This window comes from Lucilia sericata, unplaced genomic scaffold (genome assembly GCF_015586225.1).
Source record: "Lucilia sericata isolate MDLA Ls3-8-SP2 unplaced genomic scaffold, ASM1558622v1 Contig000100F_arrow, whole genome shotgun sequence".
Classification (NCBI taxonomy): Eukaryota; Metazoa; Arthropoda; class Insecta; order Diptera; family Calliphoridae; genus Lucilia; species Lucilia sericata.
The window spans coordinates 218,479-230,195 of NW_023994132.1; the positions used below are offsets into that span (position 1 = coordinate 218,479).

An 11,717-nucleotide genomic window follows, 5' to 3' on the forward strand; every position below is an offset into this window, starting at 1 on the left:
TAAATTAAACTAAAATATTTGCCAGCTAGACAATGCGACAGACGATGAGCAGAAAGAAAAATACACAAAATCCACTTTTAAGAGGGATATAAACTGCTAGAAAAAAAAAAAAGAAAAATAAACTTGTGTGGAAATTCTATTTTAAACCGTTTATAATTTTTCTGTACTCATTCTCTCTTAAATTTGCTTTTCTTTTATAGAATTTAAAGGAGCGCCAAAATTAAAATAATTAACATTTGTATAATCAAATAAAAAGAGACTTTTTTTCTGATTTAAACTCTTGTAGGAGGAGATTTCACAATTATAACGACAGGCGAATGAATTGCCACTGAATGAAAAACTGAAACTGGTTGAAGAAAAGATATGATCTGTTTTTTGGACTTTTGTAGTTTATCGCTTGTCGCTTTTATTATATTTGGCACCTTCTGATATTTAGCGCTCCAAAATAGTTTTGAAATACAGAAAGTAAAACTGATACATACATACATTTGTTTAAAAGAGGAAAATTTGGAAAATTTATTTTCAGCATATTTTCAGTACAAAATTGAGCATGAAAGTGAAAAGAACGTGTAAAGGAATAATTTTATTTTAAACAAAATTTTAGAGAACGAAAAATATTTAAAAAACCGCAACACAAGTATTAGTATTAGTCAGCAACAATTTAGTTTATTTTGAAATAAAAGAAAAAATAAAATAAATATTCTAAAATACCAAAAAAAGAAAAAACGAAAAGTTTGTGTGTGTAAATGTTTGCTTCAAAATGTTCATATTCAAGTTTGTACCAATAATGAAAAATTTATTGTTTATACAATTTTAGCGTAATTGATATTTATGAAAATAAATACCAATAACAAAAAAACAAACAAAAATTTTAAATTACAAAGAAAAAAAAATAAGTGGAAATTTTAAAAAGCAAGCAGGAAAAGCTAAGTAGAGCAAGAACAAAAAAAAATTAATGGACTTTTTATAAAAAACAACTTAAAAAAACAAATACACAAAATTATACAAAAAAACCGACTGAACATCGCTATGACTGCATTCGAAACGCACTCGTTTGTGGTAATAATAACATTACTTTCATCCTTCATAATCACAGGTGGGTTTGTCAAATCTTACTTGAAATAAATTTTAAGAAAACAACAATTTTGAATACTTATGTAAACCAGCTTCCGCTATACAATGTTATAATTGTGAATCGGTATCGGAAACCAATTGTGGCGAAGACTTTAACATGGAGGAGTATTTTAAGATCGATTGTGATCAGGTGGCCCCACCACGTTATCTTTCAAATGATTTGGAATATTTAAATGCAACAGCTTGTATGAAAAAAATCTATAAAGGTGAGCCAAGTTAACATAAAAATTTCAACAAAAAAATATTTTATTTCGTTCATTTCATTTATTGCATCAATAGAAGACATAAAACACATGTCACTTAAAGATAATTAAATTGGTCATTACGTGGGTGTTTTAATATTTCAATATTGTTATTTTTATTTTATAATAATTTTAGCTTTTTTGGCAGAATTTTTAATAACAACAGGAAATTGTAATAAATCTAATTTGTGTTTATAGGTAGATAAGTTTTAAATAACATTTAATTAAAAAAATGTGAACATTAAAATCTTAAGAAAAATGTGTCATAAATTCCTTTTTTTTACTGATCAAGATTACAAATGTAATATCGTAATTGTTTGCACGCAAAGAAATTAACAAGTACAAATTTAATGTAGGCAAGCCTAAATATATGCTAAGGATTTTTTAATAATGAGTATTTTTAATGAGTTGTAGTTTTCCAGAGTGGTGAATATTAATTTTAAAATTAAATTTTAAACAAACATTTCATGAAGCTTATCGTATTAATTAAAGTCATTTAGAAAATATACCTAAAAACAGTAGGATAATGGGTTTACCGCGCTACAACCCATAATAATGAATAATTTAGGTAATGTGGCTAATTTCTGGGCAAATGGAAAACTGATATATGTCTGTAGGTGCCTATGGAGTTCAAATGCTCCTCGGATGGTTCTAATATAAAGCAAGCGAAAGTATAACTGTATAGATTCCCCAGCCAAAACACCAGTTGTTAATGTATTGACTAGGTCAAGTTCCATATTCCAGTCGAAAGAAAATGCTCTAAAAACATAAAGTCAGAGAATACTAAAAGGTGAAATGAAAAACCTGAAGTCCATATATAAAATAAAAACCGAGTTAAACACTGAACTACAATGATCCATAGGACATTGTTGATGTCAGAATAAATCAGGCCTAAGTTAGTTGATAGACGTCCTAAAAGCCGCAACTAACAGGCGCTTAATAGGGTGCCTGGTCTCAAATTAACACCAAAGTGTTTATAATTTTTCAATAACATCCGTCGTCAAAGTACATACATATGTACGGATAGTTGTCAAACCCACAAAAATATATAAAAATACACGACGTTATCAAATCAACAAAAAAATAATAATGTGTTATCAAAGTAACAACGCTATGTTGTCAAACAGAACAATACGAAATCACAACGATGCATTATTGCCGAAATTACACAAAGAGTAATCGAAATGATAGCAATGCATTGTTGCAATGACAACGATGCAAAATTACAACGGTGGTTGTCAAAATGATAACTGGGTGTCATTTAAATTTTATACACATCCGTTGTCTAAATGTTAAAAAACGTGGTAAGCTCACTTTTGACAACGGATTGTATCAATTTCGGAACTTTTCTACCAGTATTTTTCCCTCTGTTTATGTAGTAGTCATGGAGAAGTAAGTTGTTGTGTAAATACAATTCATTACCAAGTTTTTTCTGGATAGTATAGCTGTGACAGGTAAATAGAGCGCAGTCTTCAGTCTTGAGCTTCAAATAAATTTCCATTTGTGACTGGCAATGCAGTGTAATTAATTCATTGATAGAATTTTAGCAACAACAAAACAGTAGTTTAACTAAACAATTAAGTTATCGGATAAATGCCAAAGAAAATTTTAAATTAACAAAAATGAAAATATATATGTAGTACAAAAAATTAGATTACGTTTACAATGAAAACTATTGCCAAAAATATATAAACAAGAGATAAAATAAACAATTTAAATTTTAATGTCAACAACAATTTCACTTAAGTTTTCTTTTATTCTATTAATTTATTTTGTTTGTTTTGTTTTCTTTATAGAATATAAAGTCCTAAAATACGTACGCAGCTGTTATTTTGGCGATGTCAATGACACTGAAATTGGTTGTCGCATGGATCCATCCATGATGGATTTTCAAGATGTACAATGTTTTGTCTGTGACAATGAGAATTTTTGCAATAAAGCTTGGAGCAACAAGGTTGTGTCTAATTATTTAGTAAAATATTTATCAATATTAATATTTATTTTAATGGCACAGTTTTTAAATTAGAATAATTCATAAGAAGTCCTTTAAAAGTGAAATCTAAAAGAATGTAACCATTTCCAATATTGTTTGTTTATAGTGTGTAGTTAAAATGTTTAAATTAATTCTTGTTACATTAATAAATAGAAACAAAAAGCTATATTTCCCCCTTCCACATTATGTGTTTTCTTGCTAAAATGTCAACAGTTTGGGAATCATCAGTACCCGGACCAACACCCACTCATTTAAAAGTTTGTATACATTTAATACATACGTCATTTATAAATACTAGAGTTCGCCCAGCGGTCGAAATTCGACCAGAACTTATGCTGGAAAAAATGCATAAATATGCTAAAATAAAACCCTTTTTTTATAGTTCAAATCTGCGGTAAAAAATTTACTTTATTGATATTATCAAAGTGTATAATTTGCTATTATTAATGTTTTCTTTTAGAAAATGTGATGGGTTTTTGGTAAAAGTCCCATCAGAAGTTTAAAACCTCAATTGCCAAAATTAGTTATAAAACTTGTTTTACAAAAGTATTTCAACTATTTTAAAAATAATAAATAACGAACATTTCTTCTATCGACTTATTATCCCCTACATATTTACGCTACGTTCACAATGCTGGAGTACTCTACTGTACACACCATTAAAGATATGTTAGCTGTTCAAAATACAGAGTGGAAATGTTCTAAATAATTTGTCAAAACAATAAAAATATTTAAAATAAATAATGTCTTATCTAATTATAAATAAATTTTATTTGGATGTAATTAGTAGTCCTTCCATCAAATATATGCTGTATAAATTCTCCCTTATAACATTCGACAAAGACTTCAGCAGACCTACATTTATTAAATAAACGATAAATTGCTAAGTACGGTTAAACACTCTTTATCCCTAAAGACATGATTTATATTTAGCAGTTTCATCTAGCAGTTTTATCTATTTTTATATAGCATATAACCATCACCTATTCAACTTACAGTTTTCACTTTACACTACTATTTCCTAATTGGTTAGAATAACCCAAAAAAGGAGAATATCAGCAAATCCTCGCTGTGCTAAACCTGCATATAAGCGATATACCTATCCATTTATTGCGGTGTATCATGTACCGGCATGACGAACTAAACTTTACTTATATTTTATACAGGCTTTTTTATTACTTACTGACATTGAATCAATTCGTTAATCCATCATTTAAATCTTCCAAATCAATCAAAACTAATAATTATGTATCGCAATTCAGTATTTTATTTCACCGATTTTTTTCGTTGAACATAATCGAAAAGCATCGGCAGTGTAACGACCAATAAAAAGTTCACGTTAATAATTTTATAATTTAAAAATATTTCAATACATAACTTTTGACATTCTTATAGTTTTCCGATCTTTGTCTTTAAAATATTCTACAGTCGTTAAAAAGTTAGGGAATTGAATATTTGTCGATATTTGTCATTACTTTACGATATTACTGAATTCCGGTACTGATGTCCTACCAATATTTTTCCAGGTCAAACACCAATATCAGTACATTTTTTGGCATATCTTGAGGTGTCCCCAAGCATTATTTACACATGTTTTTATATTCCCAGTTCGTTGTTTCCTCAGGAAAGTCCTTCAATTTAATTATTTTGAAAAGTTTAAATAACGAAAAACCTTCAATCGAAAATTCTGAATATAAAACTGAAGTCCTACTTCTTATAAAAATATTCGATTTGGTAACAATCGTAACGATGTTATAACAAAATTGATCATTATCTCATTCACAATTTAGCACTTTACACAAAAATATAAAACAATAAAATCCTATTTTCGCATTGCCTGAGCCTGTTTACATACTTATTTGATTACAAAAATCTTATTAAAAACAACAAAATCAAAATATCATCCAAAATACAAAAAGAAAACAGCAACAGAGAAGTTAAACGTTTCTGCACCTCCTGTCTTTTTTCAAAAATCCGTGTTGTTTACTTTTTTGTTTTGTTTCTTGCTTTGTTTGTTTTTAATTTCAAGAATACGTACGTGTGACTATTGTTTCTATGTATTAGTAACTACTTTAAACGTTTATAGCTCCCAAAATTCTGAACCGATCTCATTAATATATATATTGTGCACATCTGTGAACAAATACCTTTAAAATGATATATTTTTTGCCCAGATCAGATGTATACTGTAAGAGTAAAAGGGGTCACAAAAAATCGTCTTGCCTATTAATTATATAGATTTAAATATACACATGGTAGGTAAAATATTTTTATACAATTTTATGTAATTTTTACACAAATTTATAAATATTTATTTGTGTATAAAGAATTGTTTCTCAAAAGATATGAAAATAACGTCTAAATGTCATAACGTCAATTGTATTTCCAAATGCGAATAACTCTATCAGTGATAAATTCAAAAATACATACATACTAAGATTTACATTTCTCTTAATATGGACAAAATCATTGCTCTCTTTTTTAAAAGATTCTCTTAAGTAAACAAAAACAAAAGTCAACCTACCTTTTCTTTCTTTGTGACTTTGTGCAAATACAGAAAAACACACACAAACAAATAAACACTTGTTGACACCAGATTAATTGACATAGCATTGCATTGTTGGTATTAACAACAACAACAACAAAACTTCTAAATATGTATAAGCAAAAATAACAAAAAGGAATAGCCGACCGGCATTTTATTTTTTCTTAACACTTTTTTTTTCCAATTTTACAGCTAATTAGCCGTTTATTTTTATTCAATAACTTTTCTACACTTATTAAGTAAGACTTTTTCCATAATTTCACTAAATAATTTTAAGTTTTTCTCGAGAAAAACTATAAATTTTAAGCAACAAACTGATTTATGCACAAAACACAACCGAACGATGCAAAAATTCCGCTAAAACTGAATGTGAATGAAGTGAATAAGAACAAGAGTAGAGAGAGAAAGTTGAGTATTGAGGTTTGGTTGAGTATTAGTGTTGGAAGGGGGTGAGGTGGGAATCAAATAAAATGCTTAACCATGTTAATAAAGTTAATGAAACGATAACAACAACATTAAATATGCACTTGTGTGACACTAGGCTTGGTTTGAAAAAATAACAACAACAGAACTTAGATAAAAGAAAGTGATGATTGCATGGGGTAATTTTTAGTATGTAGGTTTAGGATTAGAAGGGTTATACACCATAAAAACGGAGCATATTCACTCGGAGACCATAAGGTCCATTGTGATCCCCTTCAAAGAGTTAACATCCAAAAACAGGGAAGCCAAAACACTACAACAAAGAAAAGAAGGTAAGAAGGAAATACAACCTAGAATATTTATTAAGTTATTACTCTAAAGAATTAAAAAATATAAAGCCCAGTCATAGAAGTGACTAATTCCCTTGACAAAACCCCAGTTCGACATGGAACATATTCCCTAGCCATTTTAGCCTGAGATACTGTATCCTAGGACATTGGCAAATTATATACTCGATCGTCTCTACTTCCTCCTCATCTTCGCTTAACCAGCCATAGTCCGGAATATTACTATCCCACTTACTGACAAAGGCTCTAACTGAGCAATGCCCTGTTAGCGTCCCTATCAGAATCTTTAGACTGCGTCTGTCCAGTCCTATAAGTTTTTTGGTATCCTCCATATCGAGTTTTGGCCAAAAGGCCTTTGATATTCTGCAGTCCAATATATTATTCCAGGATTGGTTGATGATAACACGAATTCTTTCGAATATCAACATTCGAGGCACATTACAGTGCCCCGGCACCCAACACAATCTAATGACAAACTGTCTCATAATGTCCCTAAGGGCATTTGTACAATCTACAACCAAGTGCGAATGTACCGTGTTACAAGCCAAAGCTCTTAGAGCAGTATGACTATCAACACAAATTGTCACAACCGACCCCGGATCGATATGATTCCGTATCAGTTCCGTCGCTGTCCAGAACACTAGGATCTGTGCTTGGACGGCACTAAATTCGTCAAGGAGTCAGAAAGACTGTTTTCTGTTCATATCAGCGATATAGATACCGTCACCCGGGCTGGTATCCATCTTGGACCTGTCAGTGAAAACTGCACACCCACCAAACAGTCTATCGCATACAAGCCAATCATCCCTGGTTGGAAATTCTATCAAACGTGTTTCATAATCCTTTTGAAGGTTTGACTAACGAAGGCTCGTAGAGTCTTAGTAGATTCCTAGCCATCACACCCACTAAAAAATTTTCTATAGGTGATTGGTTCCGAATGCTGTCCATGGCCGCTTGAGCAACTTTTTGTAACTGTCCTTTCTTAATTCCTCCCACTAGACAATGCCAACATAAGTTAGAATAGGCCTGACAATCGATTTGTAAATCCAATTTAACATATCTGGTTGCAGGCCGCAATTCTTTCCTATGGAATTCTTGCATGATAGCTTGCTATCAAGGAAAGTCCCTAAATACTTAGCTTTTTTTTTCCTTGTACCTTATCTTTTGCCCATAACGAGAGTTCACCTAGTGCAGTCTTCATGATGTCACTGATCGTGGATAGAAATTTTCCTTTAGCCCTTATCACCATGTCATCCGCATAGGCAACGATCTTCCTACCCTTAGATACAAATAGTCTTAGGATAACTTTAACCGCTAGTAGCTACAGAAGTGGAGATAAAATACCCTCTGTGGTGTTCCACTTGTAACCCTTCTCCTAATGCAATAATCTACTGCTAAGCATGCTGACTATCAACCTCACCAGGAAGTACCTTTTAAAACAAATTGATAATGATATACGTAAAGCCTTCCTAACACCATTAGGGTGTCCCATGGACCTCATTTTTGTAGGAATACTTCTCAAACGATATTTTTTTAAAGGGCCTCAGTTCCCTACCAGAATTAAAAATCTTGATCTCAGTAGATACAACATGTTCAAAAAAAAATGGTTCTCAAAAAATTCGTAATTATCGTTGGAAAAATAATTATGTAGTATATAGTAGAGCCCTGCATGAGTAACTCTATTTGCTACACACAATGAGTGACTCATTGCTTTGCACTCAACTCATTGTTTGTTTAGAATAGTATTTACAAAGTTTTGTTATACTCAAACGTTGTGAGTACTATCAAGTGAATGTGCAACTACATTCAAATCGAGCGAGTAAACAATTTGTTTATGTTAAAACAATACAAAATAGATTGTTTGAATCGAATGAATCGATTCAAACTTTTTCTTGAATAAATGGTGAAAATTTTGAATGCTGTTAAAACTAGTTCCTGTGGCCCGAATTCGCTGAAATTTGGTAGTCTTGAGTACAATTGATGACAAGATAATATTATGTTCGAATATTCGAAATTAAGTTCGAAAATTCGAAGTTATGTTCGAAAAATTTTTTATGCTTTTAAATTATTCTTTGAGTCCAAAAAACTAAAAAAAAAATTTTCGAAAATTCGAACTCATGTTCGAAAAAAATTTAAAGCTGATAAAACCAGTTTCCGTGGACCAAATTGGCTGAAATTTGGCAGTGTTAAGTACAGTTGATGACGCTACTATATTATCTTCGACTATTCGAAATTAAGTTCGAAAATTCGAAGTAATATTCAAAAAATCTGTTAATTTGTCGAACTTAAAAATTGTTTTGCTTTCACTCGATTCACTCACTGTATACTACTTGAATTGAATCACACAAACACTCTCATTACTTGTTTCGTTTGAATTGAGTATTGACTAACATTCCTTATTTTCAAATATACTATTCATTTCATTCATAAAACAATGAGTGAGTCAAACACAGTGTTTGAAAAAAATCAAATGTTTTAATTTATTATTTAAGTCACTCATGCAGGGCTCTAGTATATAGTGCTAATTTGATAATGTTAATAACTTTCCATCTAACAAAGGTTTTTTCTCTAGCATCCGAATTTTATTATTAATAAATTTTAATGAGAGACTTTTTAAACTATTAATAAAATAAGTAAAATGTTAAATAAAATAGACATTGGTGCATATCAGGAAACGAAATAGACTTATGTAATAAGTAATAAGAAGGTGGAACGTTTTCTGCCGCACAGTGTTATTTTTTATGGTACGAATATGAGTTTTATGCTTCTACAATAGGACCTCTCTTTCGTCTTCATCTTCTGCAGTTGGATGCACTAAATCATGAATTAAATTCTTTTGTAAAGCCAACTGTTTTTTGATTGCTAGTACCCATTCTTTATATTCCTCCTTTGTTTCTCCCTCACAAATAACTCTACAATTGGGAGCATTTGGATCCTGTTCGTTGAAGAAAAAATTTACTATTTGTCAACTCTTTCAATTCCAGCTTATTCATCTATTAATGCAAAATTAAAAAGTGTCAAAATTAAAAAACAAAAATATGTATTTAAGCAGATTACCGGTATTTGAAGACAAGCATTATAGGTATCAATGGAATATCTACGATTTCCTTTAGTTTCTGGTTTTTTCGTAAATAAAATTAAGCGCTTAAATAGAAAAACGTATGATTTACGTTTTTTACCATCATAATTGCACAGTAAATAACCACGATGTAAAAGCTTTCCTTGATCCGATATAATACCATCGAAATTCTGTATACCATTAAGTATCATGAATTCATTGGCTTCGTCGCAAGATTTCTAAAACAAATATTAAATTAAATGTTAAAGCTATAGTTTAATAAAATATAGTTACAAATCGTTTACTTCTATCACAGTTAAGGCTTCATTTAAACTGTCTAAATCCTCCTCCATTTTGTTCTTTTTAAGATGTTTTAAGATTTCAGTCAAGAGTATTTTATAGCGAACCACTCTTTGCATCGGCTCTATCATATAAGATTCAATCTGTAAGAAGAAATTCAAATAGAAATTTTCTCCTCTGAAATTCTCTATCACATCAGGTTTTTATATATTTTTTTCAAATCGCTATTAAAATATCTCGAAAACCTGATGTAATGAAAAAAGTGCGGTTAGATTCAATCTGTCAGATCAATCCTTTGGGTTAAACAGTTTTTGACCTTTGCCGTTATGTTTTATGTGTTTTCTACTTACCGTAAGTTTGTGATTCAATAAAGTTTTGACTTTATCAAAGTATTGTATATTATTCTTAATAATATATTCCGATATTGGCTTATTATTAATATACTTTGCGTACATATGAAACTGAGGTTCATTTTCAATAAAAACATTACTCAAGCTGCGGACAGAATGTTGATTTTTTTTCAATTCTTCTGAGAAATGTCTGGAAAAAGTAAATAAAAAAGATAAATAGATTTAACAAAAATAACTTATTTCTACATACCGCTTGTGCCACTCATAGATTTCCTTTATATTGCCAAAAATCAATTGACAATCATGATCCTTTAGATCGTCTGGTGCAGGAATTTCACTATTTTCTTTAAAAAACTCAGCCATATAACTATAAGATGAGAAAATTACTCACTCTAAAAATGCTTTGATCAATTTAAAATTCTTTGCATGATATTTACCCATAAACAACATTTTCCAATGTTTCTATATATGTTCTCTTCGGTTTTTATTAGTTCGGCTATGGGTGGAATGTCATGCTTTGCATATTCCTTAAAGGATTTATATTTATTTCTCTGTGGTAAATCAGCCATAGATAAATTGTTGTAAATCTCTTGAAGTTTGTCTATTAAATGAGACATTTTTAGAAATTTTATTAAACTGTTTATTTTTTAAATATAAACAATATTAACCGCAAATTCTATATGAATATTCTAGTAATGCTTAAAATAATAAGAAACTGAGAGCGAATTAAAAATAGTCTGGCCAGTGCTGCCAGATTAAAAGTTTAATTTTTCTCTATAAAAATCTCAAAATAGGGTATAATTTTAATTATATAACTTCGATTTTAGTTATAAAATTATATACTTTGCCTAACACTATAACAAAACCGAAAAGGTCTTACCTTAATTTTATGAGAAATAGGTAAATATTAATTGTGCAAATAAATCTCAGTAATTTAATATTTTCTTTTTAATATATTTTTTATAATTTTCTTTTTTGGCATTTTTATATTTATCTTTAAAGTCCATAAACATTTATATGCAAGTATAATTTGTAAGTAATATATTGAATATATAATTTATTTATTATTGTTATTTGATTTGTTAAACATTTACAATAAAAACTAACATTTATTCAAATTTTATTTAAATATAAATTGTTTATATTAATTAATTATAATGACACATTTAAATAAATATTTAGTTTTTTTTCTATTTAACATGCTGCTATAAAATATTTTTTTTTTCTTTTATTGGAATACATTTATAAAATGGTTCTTTTTTAAATTTTATTTTAAATTTTCTATAAATCTATACATTTAATATTGTGATTGTAATGCTTTTGTT

At 29.5% G+C, this 11,717-nt stretch overlaps 2 protein-coding genes across 2 annotated transcripts; one reads left to right on the forward strand and one right to left on the reverse strand.

Moving 5' to 3' along the window:
- Positions 1 to 516: 516 nt before the first annotated feature.
- LOC119600013 lies at positions 517 to 3,550 on the forward strand. Its single transcript, XM_037950010.1, has 3 exons — positions 517 to 1,096; positions 1,167 to 1,340; positions 3,173 to 3,550. The coding sequence occupies exons 1-3, from the start codon at positions 1,030 to 1,032 to the stop codon at positions 3,400 to 3,402; spliced, it is 471 nt and encodes a 156-aa protein (XP_037805938.1). The 5' UTR covers positions 517 to 1,029; the 3' UTR covers positions 3,403 to 3,550.
- A 5,706-nt stretch (positions 3,551 to 9,256) lies between these two features.
- Positions 9,257 to 11,133, reverse strand: LOC119600014 (rho guanine nucleotide exchange factor 25-like). Its single transcript, XM_037950011.1, is given in 8 exon segments — positions 9,257 to 9,619; positions 9,621 to 9,677; positions 9,742 to 9,981; positions 10,048 to 10,185; positions 10,393 to 10,582; positions 10,643 to 10,759; positions 10,830 to 10,993; positions 11,061 to 11,133. Coding segments are annotated over 6 exon segments (906 nt in total). The 5' UTR covers positions 10,756 to 10,759; positions 10,830 to 10,993; positions 11,061 to 11,133; the 3' UTR covers positions 9,257 to 9,451.
- Positions 11,134 to 11,717: the final 584 nt, after the last annotated feature.

Excerpts from the sequence above, each read along its gene's own strand:
- LOC119600013 (XM_037950010.1), top strand. The coding sequence starts at position 1,030 with ATGACTGCATTCGAAACGCACTCGTTTGTGGTAATAATAACATTACTT. Across the intron at positions 1,097-1,166 it reads TTCATCCTTCATAATCACAG|CTTCCGCTATACAATGTTAT; the intron begins GTGGGTTTGTCA and ends TATGTAAACCAG. Across the intron at positions 1,341-3,172 it reads TATGAAAAAAATCTATAAAG|AATATAAAGTCCTAAAATAC; the intron begins GTGAGCCAAGTT and ends TTTTCTTTATAG.